We start from the raw sequence: 16,366 nt of genomic DNA on the forward strand, positions 1-16,366 counted from the left end.
CCCCTTGGCCTCTCTCAGCAGGAACTAAGTCAGGGCACACTTTGTAAAAACATGATTTGGTTTCATTATACCAGTTGACCTAGCCCTGTTTATACTAACTTAGCCTGTACTGGTTTAAAATGGTGTTTGAACTGGGGACAGCAAAGATGATTTGGGCCACAGTATGAAAAGAACTTTATGTGCAGCTCAGGACTCCACTGTGCTAGGTGCTGTACAAACATAGAACAAAAAGATCGTGTCTGCCCCCCAAAGCTTACAAACTAAGTGAAAATATAATTCAGAACTCTTGTGTCTTCTGAAGTATGGAGAGTCAGTCTTGTCCATAAAAGCCAAAGAAGTGTCCTACTTAATTCAATGGTGTCTTATAATTTGCACTAATCCTCATTCATACCCATTAAAACTCATACATCATCCCTCCCTACATATAAATGGATATAGATATGACATAAAAATATAGCAATCCACCTCTGGTACACTTTTGTATAATAGACTTACAATACCACTCAACACTCTACTGCATTGCATATTACTTTTGTGTGACATTTTCCATATAAAAGTGTCCTAGCCTGTTAGTAAGAATTCTTAAACAGAACATAGGGATTTTCATACAGAAGGCTACTTAGATACAGAATTTCCTTCATAAGCACAGAAATAACTTTTCAGAGAGGAATAAAACTGCATGCAGAAGTTTCTGCAAGCTAGGCACAGATCATTGGACTCTTTTGGCTCTTACACATTTTGCCCTATTATCAAATATTTGCTACAAACCCATATAAACAGCCAACTGTAAATTGCTTCTAGAGGAAGGATGCCCATCTGATCACAACGAGAGGTTTAAAAAAGATGCAGCTGCAGTAAATTTTTCATGAAACGACGCATACAAGAAATACGAAAGACTTCTTATCACCAGATAACAGCTAAAATTACTCCTGAAGTTGTTGTTTTTTTTAACTAAAGATTCAACTTTTTAAGGAGTTACCACTGAATATCCAGCCAATTATGTTTCTAGATAAACATTAGCCAATGAACTAATGAGGGGGAGGAATAATTGCTCAATGAGATTTGCATTGTTAGACTCTTCACAACCTTTTAGGGACATCATTGTTATTGTTACTATGACAACACTGACCACAGGTTTGATTTTAACCCCCACAAATGATTAGAAGACATTAAACAGTTTAAAATGAAGTCATCACTTTTCTGCTTGTGTGATGTCACCCTCCTGCCCTCCTAACCAGGGATGGTAACCCACAATCCACCCTGCCCAACTCCATATCTGCATAACTGCTGATTATATGTTATACATCCATCCATCGGAGTGCACTGCAAGGTGGCACTTGATTCGTCCCTTAGCACTAGACATTTGGAAATGGTTGCACCCTGGCTCACGGTTTTCCATCTCCAGAAAAGACCCCCCCTCTTTTAAGTGCTTCCAAATCTTCCAAGGTTTTCTGTTTTTTTGGTCTTGAAGACCACCCAGTGGGTCTATATGACATCATGCATGAGAGAGCAGTAAACGCACTTGAAAGGCCACTTCTGTTTTGGTGGCAACCCTTATGCAATTGCAAAGTGCCCATTAAAGCACAAGTTGTTTCCTAGAAGCATGCCCAAGCCAGTAGCATGCAAACCCCTTCAGGGGTTCTGGAAAGCATTCCCTTTTGAAATGCTGCAGGAAACGCCGAGATGAAAGGCTAAGTCTCCTGGCTGTGCAGTTACAGTCTATTGTGTTCCATGAAGGATAGTTATCACTCCTCAGTTGTGTTATTGCAGTTAATCCACTTAAAGGCTATTGGATTTGCAGATGAGCTGAATTCTTTGCTCCTGCTATTAAGATGCTTTGTGGAGACGAGAAAGGGCTGTTATTTCAATCACAATGAGTTCAGTGAGATGTCAGGGTGCAGCCGACACCTTGTGCCGTTTACAGCGGGGAAAGGGGGATATTTTCTTTGCTCCCCCTTCCCCCGCGCCCCAGGAGGAGGCTAGAAGCGCCTTTGATTTGAGTACTCAGAGAAAGGGCACAAATCCCAGGCCAAGGAGTTCGCTCAATCCGGAGTGTAATTTGAACACTCGCACAAGGCGATCGGCTGTGTAAACTGTGGCCAAGGCACCCTGCCCTGCAGCTCCACGGCATAAAACGCGGAAAGGAGGGGCTGAGTCAATAGGATACAGGTTTAATATGTAACAGAGTCAGCCTTTGAATCAGGGGCAGGGCACAAAACTCTTGCTGCGGGTTGACTTTGAACCTTTCCACTGGAGAGTACTGCTCAAAGTGAAGCCACCCTGCGCTCCCCGCCATGGCCTGACCCCCGACCAGACAGACACACACCCACGGCGCGACAAGCAGCTGCTCCAGCTCGTGGCAGGCTCCCGGCTCCTGCACGATGGCCCCAGCCCCCTTTCCACCGCCTGCCTTTTGCAGGGGGGATTTGGGAGAGAGGCGGGGGAGGGGGAAGAACATGTGCCCACCCCAGTGACCTCACCCTCCCCACGCGATCACGAGCGCCTGGACTGCAGCAGAGCTGGAAGAGCACGCAGTTCCTGGGGGGGGGCGGGGGCCCTTGCACTTCATACGTGTGCGAAGAAAAAGGAGGTGGAAGGGGAAAGGTGCCGCAGGCGTAGGGTGGAGACAACGGGGAAGTTCTGGCCGTGGGGGGGGGGCCCAACCACTGCTCCCCTCTCCGAGGCAGAGACACACTCACCCCCAGAGCTCTTGCAAGCGCTTGCCTCTGAGCTTGGCATCCTCAGAGCAGCAGGACAATATTATTCCCAGCCCCAAAATATTTGCAAGTGGGGAAGTGGGCCGTGTCAGTACCCATTAATAATCTCCTTGCTCACTTGTATGGGAGACACTCAGCTCGCTCTGCTGTCTCCTGGGAGTGGCGATTGCGCTGCCGGAGACCTCAGACAGGCCTGGGGTTTTTGGAGGGGGGGGGAGTTTAGCGGGGGGGTTGCTGAATAATGGCGATTTTCCTTTGCCTTATGAACGAGACAAGGTGGATGCTTTTAAGGTTGCAGCCTAGATCTGCGCAGAAGCTCTCAGCCCTTCCCTGTGCATTGGAGCTGCTGGCTCATCCCTCCCTCCGAGTGCCGCAGAAGTGACAGGGTTTGGGCTGGCAGCGGGTAGCCCCCTCCCCCGGTTTTGCAGGGTCTCTTTTGCGGGGCTCAGCTGCCAGGTGGCTTTGCAGCGTGCGAGGTTGGAGACTGCAGCAGGAAGCCCCCAGCCCCTCCCACTACTTGTTGTTTGCAGCCTGGAGTACTCGGGGGGGTGTGNGGGGAGGCAGGCGCATGGGGGTGGGAGGGCGCCTATGGTATATTCTCCTCCTCGGGATTATTTCACACTCCAGACAGCTCAAGAACCCACCCTCTCTGGGAGTTCCGATTCCTCGCTCCGATCGGCCGAGCCGGTGCCGGCCCCCGGGGATTTAAACCTGGCTTTTCTCCCGTGCAAAGTGGGGAAGAAACTGCACTAGGCAACCTCCTGTGATCTTGCAATATTGCTCCGATTTAATTTTTTTTAACCTCGCCCCAGCCGGGGGGAGGGAGAGGAAAGCGGAGGGGGGGCATTTTTCAGCAAGAGAAACATTTCGATCCCTATAAATAAAGATCCATTTACAAGGAGAAAAAGAAAGGGGAAGGTAGTGGAGGGCCGAAGAGGAGGGGGGCGATCTTGCAATACATAAATAATTAAAGGAACCTGCTGCTGCTCGGGTTTGCCTCCTGCCGGGGAAGGGAGGCGGGTTTGAAGCGCTCCCGCACGTCTGGAGGGGGGCGAGCTTGTCTCAGGCAGGTGATGGGCGTTTCGGCGGCGCTCCGGATTGACTCCTTGGGTTTCACTTTGGTCTGATCTAAGCAAATATGCAGAAGTACCGGCTGGTCCAGTCCTAGAAGCGCGCGCGAGAGAGCAGCAGAAGCGGAGCTCCTCTAGCAAAGGGAACATACAAACCCCCCAAGCACACACACACACACACACACACCCCCGGCACACCGCAACGTGGACGAAGAGCCCCGAGCCACACGCCTCACCAGTGCCTTTCCCCGAGGGATGGTACTGAATTTCCTAGCCGCAGGAGCCGGGCTGGAGCTCCGCCGCAGCACCCTTGCCTTGGATTCGTGCCCCGAGTGTATCAGAACGCGATGAGGACCTGGGCTTGCATTTTGCTGCTAGGTTTTTGCTACCTTCCCTTTGCGTTTCCAGAGGTAGGTGAGACTGGCTTCTTGCATGGTTAATTCCTAGTGCTCAGCCGCGGCGGGGGGTTGGAAAGAGTGTTTAGAAGGTCGTTTGGAAGGGAGGGCGGGGAAGCTCCTAGTTTTAACCTGGACAAGGGGAAATCGTTTGTTAGTGTCCTCCAGGGCATCTCTCAGGATTGCTGCCGGACGAAGCGATTCACCACCGTTGTTAGAATTTTGCAAAGGCAAAACCAAGTTGCAAACGGGTGAACAGAATGACCGTGCATTTTGCTCCAGGGCTGTTTGCTGGCTGCTTGCTTTTTGGAAAAAAAAAAAAATACCCACCCCTGTTACAGTTTTCTACACCCATCGGAACGCAAACAGCCTTGGGATTATTTGCAAAGAAATCCGTGCTCGGACCTGTTGTTGCATGGCAAGGAGAAGGAATTATAGCGCAGTTTCCTGCCAACAAGAAACTAGAATGAAACCGCTAATAAAATGACCGAGGAGCAGTTACTATATTGGGTTCATATACACACACGATCTGTGTTTTAAGACCGAAGTCATTTAAAACCTACTCTCCCCTCTTCAGAGCTGAAGTTGTTCTTATGCTGCCAAAAATGTAAAAATAAATATCCCCGCACCTATGTATTTGGAGCCCAACCAGGGAAAAGTGGGTTCTAATCTGACCTAAACCCATTTGTATATTTCTACCGTGTGCTCAGTAGATTCCTATGCAGAGAGATCTAAGAGAAACATGATTTTCTGTCTCTCTGGGGATTATTACAGGTGGCCATTTGTAGGGGAAGATTTGAGGGAATTTGTAGGACAACAGAAGCCCCACTTTGCCTCTCGCTAGCACAAGATACATGCCCACCCCAAAGCATCGTACCTGGGGGGTTATGATTATTATTGTAAGTTTCATTTTCGTTTATATCTAAAGCGTGGGTACTTGTAGGCTCGCCTTCGGTCTCGAGTACATGATTTCTCTCTGCTTCCCGACAGACGTTAGGGAAAGGTGCTGACGCCCTGGGTTGGGGTGAGCTTATAAACAGCTTGAAAACTTTGTTTTATCCCCTTCCTGTAAGTTTGTGGGAGATTTAAGGATCTCTCCACCTGACAGAAACTTTAAACCAGATCAAAGATGAAAGTGTGTTAAAGAATTGCTCAGGGATTTGGGTTTCAGAGTCGTGGCGCATTTCAACCTGATCTCTTCTGCTGGTGATGGCTCTATGAAATCATAAACACCTCTAGGCACCCTGTCTCTTCCCCCGGCCTATGCACAACAGCGGAGCTATCGAGGCGTGGTGAACGCAGGACGACTCCAGACACTGTGGAGGGGAAATTTTAAATGCCAAACCTAAACACGTCCAGGAAAACCCTCCAACGCAGGGTGATGCCTAACATGGGTTACTTGGAAATGTTAAGCCAGGAGCCTGTTTTGTTTAATAGAATTTCATGCGCAAAGCTCCATTCCACTTGAGTAGTGGGGAGCAGGGTGGAATCAGCTCAGAGCTTTCTGGGGTGTCCGTAGGCACACACAGCCTGCACTGATGATGTACTCAGAGGTGATCCTGGAACAGGCGGGGGAAGCAATGATTCGGTGTTTTGTCTGTTTGAAGGAAGCTGAAATCCCCCAGGAGCTAATCGAGAGGCTGGCTCACAGCGAAATCCACAGCATCCGTGATTTGCAGCGCCTCCTGGAGATTGATTCCGTAGGTAAATTATTCTCTTTCCTTCCTTCCCTTTTTATTCCACTGTTCAGAGAGGTGGCACCTGAGCCCACAGATCGGCACGTGTCTGGTTGTTGGGATGGCTTTAAAGAGACGGTCTCTGAATATTCCATTCACTCGTTTCCAGCGCTGGGTGGGCCGACAGACCTAGCCCAAAGATCAGAATCCAAAGCAGGGAAACCAGAGGATGATGATGAGTCAGGCGTTTCTCCCCAATCCCACCAGCGTTCTTAGAAAAGTATAAGAACAGACAAGGATCCATTTCCAAAGCAGGCTTATTTTGCATTTTAAAATGAAACCATCAAAAAGTGAGCAGACACCAAATAAACTTGGTGCACATATTTCTCGGTACAATGTTAATGTTGGTGACCTTTGTACTGTCAGACCTCTTTATCAGCAAAAAGAATGTCCATAATATTTATTGTTGTTATTCCACTGCACCGTTATCTTTAAGCTACTGTGCGAGAGTCATTTAAAATATTTGCAACAATATTTATGAATGAAGTAATGTCTCTCCAAGATCTGGGGCTTACTGAAAGGAAAATAAACTGTCCATACTGATTTTAAACAGGAACCTTCCTATGGAGCTTACAGACACTCATTCAGAAGAGAATAGCAGGAGGTTATTTTCTGCCCCATTAGGCTTGTGAGACTGTACAATTCGCTAATGTTCTACCCTGGAACAAATCATTGCAGTATTGAATCAAATCTGAGAATCATTGCATTATTGAGTCAGAATCATTACATTTCAGTTGACACAGTTAGCTGTTGGTGGTTTCTTCAGTTAGTTTGTGAAAGAATAAAACAAACAGATGCATCCTCCACGAACTAAGGGTAAACCTCTCCCTTTCTAACAGCACAAACAAAAAGTCAATGAATTGTTGCTCGCCTTGGTATTGGGAGCTCTCCATTTAAACCATATGGTATGCATTCTGGTAAAATATAGACTAGGCTCAATCCCCTTCATTGAATGTGGCAACATCTTTTTAAATGATAACTTAATTGTCTTATTTTTTTTTAAAGTGATATAATAGTGAACAGAAATGTACCAGAAACATAGTTTACAGACACGGCTTTCCTTTTTCATGATGCTGAGCAGTAACTGGTGTCCCATTAAACTGAAGTTTCAAATACTCCTCTCATTCACACTGCTTTGCCATAATGGCTGATTACTAATACTGTTAAAAACATTCCTTCTTCAAAAACCCTCTTATCCAGCTTGATTTTGGATTGGGCTGAAATTTTTAGAGACAGAAGTTCTGCTCTGGTAGTGTTTATGTCATTGGGATTAAAGAAGCATTCACAATAAGGACAAAATAAGGAATCCATATGTCCCCACCTAAAATTGTGCCTTATACCATTCAAGTGCATAAAGACCTAATCCTGATCCCATTGAAGTCAGTGAATATTTTAGCTCTTGTGGGAGATGCCTGAGCACTTGGGAATTTGAACAGATTTTTTTTTATTTCCTATGCTTTTGAGTCAATAATTGGTAGATACAAGACTATATTATTTTAAAATACGTCAGTGAATGGAGCAGATCAGAGGAACTTATTCCAGTCTATAATTACTTACCTAATTGCAAACATTAAGCAGAAACAGTACTGAAAAATTAAGACGTTAACCATAAATGTGTTGTTTCATTTTGCTGTTTTACTGCAAAGCATCAGTCAGAAAGCACCAGAGAAATAGGAAATATACAGATTTTAAGATTTGAACATGAAACATTAATATTTTAGGGCATGAATTTATAAAAATCCCCTTTAAGGATCCAGTCCTGCACCTTTATTTTTACTTATGTGAGTAGTCCTTATCCAAGCATTAAACTCTATTACTCTGTTCAGACTAATGGTTTCAGGTCTGGGCCTTGATGGAGGTAGATAGTCATTTACCATCTTAGTTTATGCTTATGCTTAAACACATCACTGGGCCCAATACCCCACGAGTAATCCTTAGATCCCAAGTATTATTATAGCTATACAAAATCAATTAAATTTGAATTCAGTGGGCATAGTTTGGAGATAAAGGATTGCAGGGTTGAGCGTGTTTATTGTATGTGAGATTAGCATGGGCTAGAAAGTCAGATGTCTGATAGCATTGCTAAGATAATACTTCACTCAATACTCTTTCAGTTTAATGTATTTGTTACTTTGAATAATAACTGCATTTTAAAAGAGTTGGTTCAGTTAAGTTCTATGCAGCAGTTATGTTGGTGTTTTTGCAGCATTTACTCTGTTAAATTATGGATTGCACAAAAAAACGCAAAACAAAACTCTATACAACCCATCCAATCATTACTTTCTTCCTCATTTTAGTGCATAACCTTGCAAATCCTTCCTCAAGTGACTAGCTCTATTAAACTCAATAGATCTTCTCAAGTGAGTAAAAATTGCTCTCCTGGACAAAGGTTTGCAGAATCAGGCTTTCATGCAGTAAATGTCTGACTTCCCTAAGAAACATATAGCTCAGTAAGGGGCAGAGTCAGTGGAAATTTGACGAGAGAGAGGTCACTTTCTCTCTCACACTGTAAAACAAACACAGTATATGTTTTTCTCAAGTAAGTCTTGTAAGTCAGAGTGGGCAGCTCTTCCTTGCATTCTGACAGATTTTGACTTGATATTGCACTGCAAGGATGACTGATAACCCCTTCATAAAATTAGAAACCACACCCCCACACCATCTGGCATATTACTTAAAGAAAAACATTATCCAACACGGTGGTTATCAATGTTTTCAATAAAGAAAATCTGGGCCAAATTCTTCCTTGTTTGCCAAGAAGCTGGGAATGGGCAACGGGATGGATTACTTAATGATTACCTGTTCTGTTCATTCCCTTTGGCATACCTGGCATCGGTCACTGTTGGAAGACAGGAATCTGGGTTAGATGGACCTTTGGTTTGATCCAGAATGGCCTTTCTTATGTTGCTATGCTCTTATGGCTTGATCCTGCACTCCCTAGTCTAAGAAAACTACCATTGGCAATAATAGGAGTTTTATCTCGGTAAGGATCCCAGAAACAGGCCCCTATGAAAGTTACACAGATGTAAATCCATTAAGTTCCACTGAGAGCAGAATCAAACCCTGGCTACTTAATATAAAGTATGCATGATCCCAGCAAGTAAATATCTCTAGTGTTCAAGGTCCACAACTTTACTATTAATAGCTAAGAGAATAAATCACCAAAACAGAGGCATTTCATTTACCAAAACAGAGGCATGCCAAACAGAGGCATTTCATTGACATAATTTCTGACACCTGCAAAATCTCTTTGGTGTGGTGGTTCTTACCATTCACACACTGCCTTCTCCCTTCTGTCTTGGGGTGGTAGAGTTCATTTCATCGTCTATTAGATTTGCCTCCTGCCTCATCACTGTTTGGACTGAGATGAGACTCTCCCACAGAGGGAACAATATTTTCCCTGTACATGCTGTTGGAGCATCAACCAGGAAATTCTAGTGTTACTACAATGCTAAATTCTAATGATGTATTATAAAATAACACACACATGGAAAAATTGCTATTATATTAGTTCATTAAATCACAAAGTCTAATTCATTAAAATCTCCTGTTGACTTTAGTGGTCTTTGGACCAAACCCCAGTTTAAAAATGGACAAGAATGCAGATATTATCTTCTATTAGGCCAGCTGGAAACAGTGAAGGAGGCAAGCTTTTGAGATATGTGTCTGTATTTTGCTCTCTTCTCCCCTCCCCCCACCCTCTCCCCTCCCAGACATGATGTAGGGAATGTGGCTCTGGAAAGCTTAAATACTATAATGTTATTCTTTTTAGTTACTAAGTTGCAACTCTATTCAGAAAAATGCATCCTACATGTTACTATTTTAATTTATTTTAGTAGATCAAAGTTTAAAACTTAGACAGTCTCTGAGTTTGGATGTCACAAGGGCATATTTTACACCGGATAGAAATATGATCAAACTGTCTGATTTTGCCTTGGGCTTTTGGGAGTAGGACTGATTTGTAAGAGAGATTGTATTTGTTATTGTACATTGTACTGAATTCCTGAAAGAGAGACAATGAGAATTTCATAAGCTGAGGGTGATACCAGGAATCTTGGACGTCCATTTTTTGTACACACATTGAGATGATACTTATTTGGCAGACTACAAGTAAGCACACCATTTGAGACTATACCTTTTGCACAAAAATTACATGTGAAAACGAGGACACTATACAGATATATAAGTATTTATATAACAGTTGCTTTAGTGTTAGGGCACTTTTCACATGCTTATTTAGAGAGTACAGTAATCACATTATTGGCAGAGTGTCATAGGAACGCTGAGATTTATATATTAGCTACTCCTTGACATAGTGGAAAAGTGCCAATCTGACAAAAAGAACAATTTCAACTACATTAAGGGATGACCAGAGCTAATTGCTAGCTATTTTTCTACCCATCATCAAAATGTTGTCAGTGCATCAGTGCATAAAAGATTAAAGAGAAATTACTTGATCAGCTGCCATGAAAACATTTATTTTATTAAATGAACTACCCCATCTTAAAAGAGAGTGGCATTCATCTTGTTCAGCACAGCATCCTCAAAGTTGACTTAGCGACCAGTACGTTGCAACATTTATAAATTGGGAATCAGACTTTTTCCTATATATTCACATTTCTCAACTCTGTTCTTAGGACCTGATCCTGCAAGGTGCTTAGCACCCACAGCTCTCAGTGAATTAATAGGGAGTTCAGGAAACTCCGCATTTCTGAGGCACTTGGTACCCTGCAGCTTCATTCTCTGGATCACTTCTACCTTGTGGGAAAATTGACATAATTTCTGACACCATTAGTTCAGGAGCCCTTTTGTCAAATTGCGAGTTTATTTCCAGGCTTCAGCAGTCAACAGGAGAGTTCTATTCTGGATTGCTGAAACAGCATTGTTCTAACTATTAAAATGGTAAAAATTCCTCTTCTTTCATTGATTTTAGTGGAAGTTAGGAGCCTAAATACCTTTGTGGGCCCAGATGCCAAGAGGGATACAATATAGGTGAACTGCTTTCAGCACTTTAGCACAGTTCTTACAATAACCACGTGCTCCACAACTCTGCTTATAAAAAGATACCAGTGATGGACTGAAGAAAAAGTATTTTGTATGCATGTTTCGTAATGCATTTAGATTTTCAGTGGAACTTGTTTTACAGTCAGCTGTGTTAGCAGTAGGGTAGCTCTACTCTTTTTGCTCTCAGGAATTGCACCCAGCTGGGCATATGGTTGTGAACTAATTGTATTTTATAGTGATACATCAAGATATAATATAAGCCAAGGGCCTTCAGCGCCTTACAAGTTATCTTATAATAAGCACATCCAACTTGTCATTTTGCTTATAAACTGGTGGTAGAATAAGGCTAAATGGAATTCTGAGTTGTGCAGCTGTGGTCCCATAAACCCATAGTGGTTAGTTGATGAGATTACTTTCTGGATCTTACCCGATTCATGAAGCAATATAGTATGACTGAGTTCTGCTAAATAGGAGCTTTGCCTAGTAGGGGACAGCGGATTGGAATGTGGTCGTCAGGGCTGCTCTACTGCTGGCATCACATTTCATTTCTTTCTTAAGCAAGATGGCCACTACCAGCAGGAGGCTAGGCACAGGAGTTTCAGTTTTACGGATAGTCTTTACTTTTAAACACTGTTTGCAGGTAAGCAGAATGGCTTTTCGCTCTTGTGCTAAGCAGAATTAATGCAGCTTGCTTTTGAATAGGGTGAAAAAACGGGACACCCCATGGGCTGGCCTGAGCCCACCCCCCTGCCCACCCACTCACAGGGCCAGCCTGAGGTCCCACCTCCCTGGGGCCACCTGAGGCCCTCTCCCACCCACCTGGGACTGGCCTGAGGTCCCCTCCCACCCAGGACTGGCTCAGGTGCCCCACAAGCCACTCTCCTTAGCCCTCCCTCCAGCGCAAGACTGGTGTTGCAACTCTCCCTGCCCCCACATGTACTTCCACACCCCACTAAGGGTCGCACCCCACTTTTTTTACAAAATTGTGCAAAAAAACTGATGATCAGTCGGCAAGAGCCAACGGGACAAATGCACAGTTTTGCCAAAAAAGTCGGGATGGCTGGGAGAGGGCTTAAAAAAGGGACTGTCCCGGCCAGAATGGGCCATATGGTCCCCCTGCTTTTGAACTATAGTTTCTTGCATCAAAGAGAGAGAGGTAGCCAGTGCTTACGGTAGCCAGCACTTAATGAGCTCCCAACATATAGGAAATCATTAAAGTTTTGGTCCTACGAGGTGGTGAGTACTTGCAGACCCCATTGAGTAAAAATGACAGGCCAGATACTCAGCTAGTGTAAATCAACATAGCTTTGCTCACCTTAGAGTGGAAGGATGGCCTAATGACACTGGGGTAGGACTTGGCAAACCTGGGTTTAGTTCCCCGCTCAGCTACCTACTTCTTATTATTTTACAGATAGGAGACTGAGGTACAGGATGGATTAAGTGACATATCCTAGGTATCCTTGGATATGTCACTTAATCCACCCCAGGCCTCAGTTTCCTATCTGTAAAATGGGAGCAATATTTCCTTACCCTACAAGGGTGTTGTGAGGCTACAAGCCATTAGTCACCACGAGATGTTCAGACACTCCTGTGATGAAGGCCACATACGTACCTAGATAGATGAGGTTCAAAGGGGCTATGCTGATTTACACCATCCCCACAGGATCAGTTCCACTGTCTTAGGAAATGGGCAGGATTTGCCAACAGAGGAGTGGAAGTGTTTGCTGGAGGCTACAGTTGCATAGCCTACTTAGTCTGCTTTTTTCCACTTATAAGAAAAGAGGAATTACACACTTGAGGGCATGTGGTTCCTTCTAAGGATGCTGAAGGCACCTGGCCTCTGTCTTTATGTCTCACTATGCACTCGAGGCATGCAATTATTTCACAGCCACACGCTCTGTTGGGTGTGATTCTTTGTATGTGGGGGGTGCGGGGGGGAAAGAGTCAGTTTATTTATAGAGCAGCCATGTGTGATCCATACTGTTAACATAGCTGAGTGTAAAACAGGTTCCACTACAGTCTGGATACATTATGAAACATGCATATAAATTTACTGGAACTGCGGAGTTTAGAAGGCGTGCAAAGCTATAGAAAACAGGAGACCATTACATGCTGTTAGCAAGCAGAGAGTGTAATTGATTTTTTGTATGCCAGCCACTTGCATTTTTTATGCGTATTACAGTTCTCCTTGAAGGCATCGGTGAAACCTATAAAATATCCCATTATGTCACAGAGGGCATTCCAATAGGCAGATGACCACACATATGAGATGTGTTGGAATTTAGTTACATTTCAGTCTGCATTTTGTTTATGCCAGCAATGCAGTAAGTATGTGCTCATAGCCTACAGAAACCCACTGCATGTGACACGACCTGGACTGCTTCACTTCACAAAACCAAACAGTGAAGCGGTCATTTTGTTGTTGTATATGATAAATGAAATGCCAAGTTTTCCGTCTTTGCTCTTTCTCATGGCCCTTTAACCCATGTGGTAGGCTTATTTAGGGAACGAGAGAAGCCTGGATGCAATCCCAGAGTCTGCAGTAGCTTCAGATGCCCCTCCAAAGGTTAGGATACTTCACAAGGGATTTGTTCTGCAACAGAGAGACCAAAAGGAAACCCAAACTAATTATTGCTTGGCCTTGAGTTAGTGAGACTAGATAAAGTTTATAGGAACAGCATTATTACTACACCACCATATTTTGTATTGTGTAGACCAGAGGTAGGCAACCTATGGCACTTGTGCTGAAGGCGGCACACGAGCTGATTTTCAGTGGCACTCACACTGGCCCGGTCCTGGCCACCGGTCCAGGGGCGGCTCTACATTTTAATTTAATTTTAAATGAAGCTTTTTAAACATTTTAAAAAACTTATTTGCTTTACATACAACGATAGTTTAGTTATATATTATAGACGTATAGAAAGAGACCTTCTAAAAACATTAAAATGTATTACTGGCATGTGAAACCTTCAATCAGAGTGAATAAATGAAGACTCGGCACAGCACTTCTGAAAGGTTGCCGACCCCTGGTGTAGACTCACACCACCAGAACTCTTGGAACTTCTTAAAGAGAGCTTCAATCTGTGTATTAGCATCATGAAATATTGTTATTCTGATTTCTACACCTAGATTCAATTAGAAAGTTTATTATGCCTTTCACAGGAAAAATGCAACTGAATTAAAACAGAATTGCCCCTGTATCGTACAACATAGAGAGTTACTATATTTTTCCATGAAACAAATATTAAAGAGTTAAAAATGCATATGTTTGTGTGAGAAATTCTGCATTCAATTCTGCCCTTATGCCCCGGCTGTTTTATTGGCAGGAGTCTCACAGAATTGTATATTAAGGCAGGATTTGATCCTGTTTGTATGGCTGACGCATATTCTTATACATTAATGGTGCAGAATTAAAGTGACTGTTGTGCTTATGACACAGTAAAGGTCTGATATTGTCTTTTCTACTTTAGGATATGACGATGTTTCAGAAACAAACTTGAGATCTCATAGTGTTCATTCTGCTAAACATGTTCAAGAGAATCACCCTGTACCCATTCGCAGAAAAAGAAGCATTGGTAAGAAACAACAAGCTATTTGTGCTTAAAGAACAAAATCGTGGAGAGAGGCTCCTTTGATTCGTCATGCAAGACACTTCATTGTGCAAAATAAAAAGTAGAAAGTAAAATGGTCTTTTCCTTTGAGCATGTCACTTTTCCAAAGTCAGTTGTTACATCAGTCACCTTCTGCTGGGTAATCTATCCACAAGAGACAGGCATGAATAAATTCTTTACATTCACTTTCTTGTTGCAGCATGTTAAAAGAGAGACCTTAGTTAGAAAATGCGGAGATATTCAATGTATAATTCGTAGTGTGGGGAACAACTACTGCAATGTGCTTTTTAAAAAAAACAAACCATCAACAGTTGGTAGAGTTTTCGGGACAGAAGCTCTAGAAAAGGAAACAGCTTGACTCTTTCATTCCAAACCAGTTTATCCAAAAATGAAGAGCAAGACTGAAGTGCTATGACATTAATTTCCATCATTACACAAGGGACCAGACATGTTTACAAGGCATTTTTCTAATAAGTATTAATGATGGTTTCAAACAAAAGCCTGGATATAAAATGAAGTAGATGTTAATTGACTTCAAAATTGCATTTTTATGCAACAACACTTGTTACAAGTGATTAGATCTTACTGATTTACCATTTAACTTATCTTTGGAAAACATGCATATTCTTATATGCTGTGGGTAATTCCTAATCAGTATATTTTAACTTTAGGCTAAGAACCCATGAAACATATAGCAGAGCACACTGTCAGCATGGATTTGCAGTGTGAATTGGCAACTGTACATTTATCACACTGAACCCCTCTAGAGAACAATGCTTCTGAAACCACCTGCTGCATTTGGTGCCTTATTCTGTAAGGTGCTGAATGCCTCCCATTTAAGGTCAATGGGAATGGCGGTCTTAGCATTTTGCAGGTGCTGCCTGGTATCTTGCACTATCAGGCCTTTAATGGGCCTAGTTAACAGCATTATAGGGAGTGAGAAGCATCCTTCCTCTGCTGTGATATTTACCCACTCTATAGAGTTGTTTTAAAGCTTCCTCTGGGGGCTTGCCCATCAAAACGGACCTCTTCTCAAACCAAATCAAAGCAAATGTGATCCTAGGCTTTCAAGTTCCGGGTTCAAACCAGATCACATTTTCTTCTCTTTATACTTCTGTTGAGGGTATTGAAGAGCATCCCAACTTCATCACACCCCACCAGCCTAGCCTCTTTAACTGGACAGCAAAAAACAAGCTGCCTTCAAATAAATTCTTACCATTCAAATTTCCCTGTTGGGGCTGCCATAACAGAGACAAAGCATTCTTTGCCAGCCCATCTGGTCCTGAAGTCAAGAATGTCACTTCTTGAGTAGTCCTAGCTCTTATCATCCCAGGCTGCAAGAGATTTCAGGTTTGTGGATCTTGGATTGTTCATATGTCAGCTTAATGCACTGTGACTAAGCTGTCATCTAGCAATATCTCACAACATTGCTTTATTGCACAGCAAACATTATACAGCTAACCCTCAAAAGCCTGAAACCTTTGCTTTTAAACTGGTCTTTCAGCACCAGGAAGTTGCTGTAGATTGAGACCTGGTAAAATAATTTGCTCAGCTGAACAGAGTATTATAGTCACTTTGGTCATGCTATTCTCATGGTTTTGCCTTGTTAAAAAAACCAAGCCATGCATAATTTCCCCAGCTTCATTCAGAAATAAGGCGTGCTGCCATTTGTATGACAGCTTGGGGTTAAGACCACTTCAGAATTGAAAGTTGGAGAAGGTTTTGTCATAAACAAAGGGATGGTGCATGGTGTAGAAATTACAGAAGCAGATTGTGTGCAGTTTATTAAATGTGCTTTGTATGTGTGAAACATACATAGATGTACATTATGGC

The 16,366-nt window shown here is 43.1% G+C and overlaps 1 protein-coding gene across 4 annotated transcripts in view; it reads left to right on the forward strand.

Annotated features, from left to right (window-relative positions):
- The first annotated feature begins 3,634 nt into the window (after positions 1-3,634).
- The window catches only part of PDGFA (platelet derived growth factor subunit A), a 31,230-nt gene continuing 18,498 nt past the window's right edge, over positions 3,635-16,366 (forward strand). For 2 of the 4 annotated variants that reach the window (XR_004372392.2, XM_032771004.2), the window contains exons 1-3: positions 3,635-4,197; positions 5,790-5,886; positions 14,393-14,497. Coding sequence is in view for 2 of the 4 variants with exons in the window: in XM_032771004.2 (XP_032626895.1) it covers positions 4,135-4,197; positions 5,790-5,886; positions 14,393-14,497 (265 nt within the window). In the remaining 2 variants the exon portion in view is untranslated. The remainder of the gene's footprint in view (positions 4,198-5,789; positions 5,887-14,392; positions 14,498-16,366) is intronic. The other 2 variants (XR_004372393.2, XM_032771005.2) reach the window with 2 other exon arrangements.

Source organism: Chelonoidis abingdonii, chromosome 9, assembly GCF_003597395.2.
Source record: "Chelonoidis abingdonii isolate Lonesome George chromosome 9, CheloAbing_2.0, whole genome shotgun sequence".
NCBI classification, from domain to species: Eukaryota; Metazoa; Chordata; order Testudines; family Testudinidae; genus Chelonoidis; species Chelonoidis abingdonii.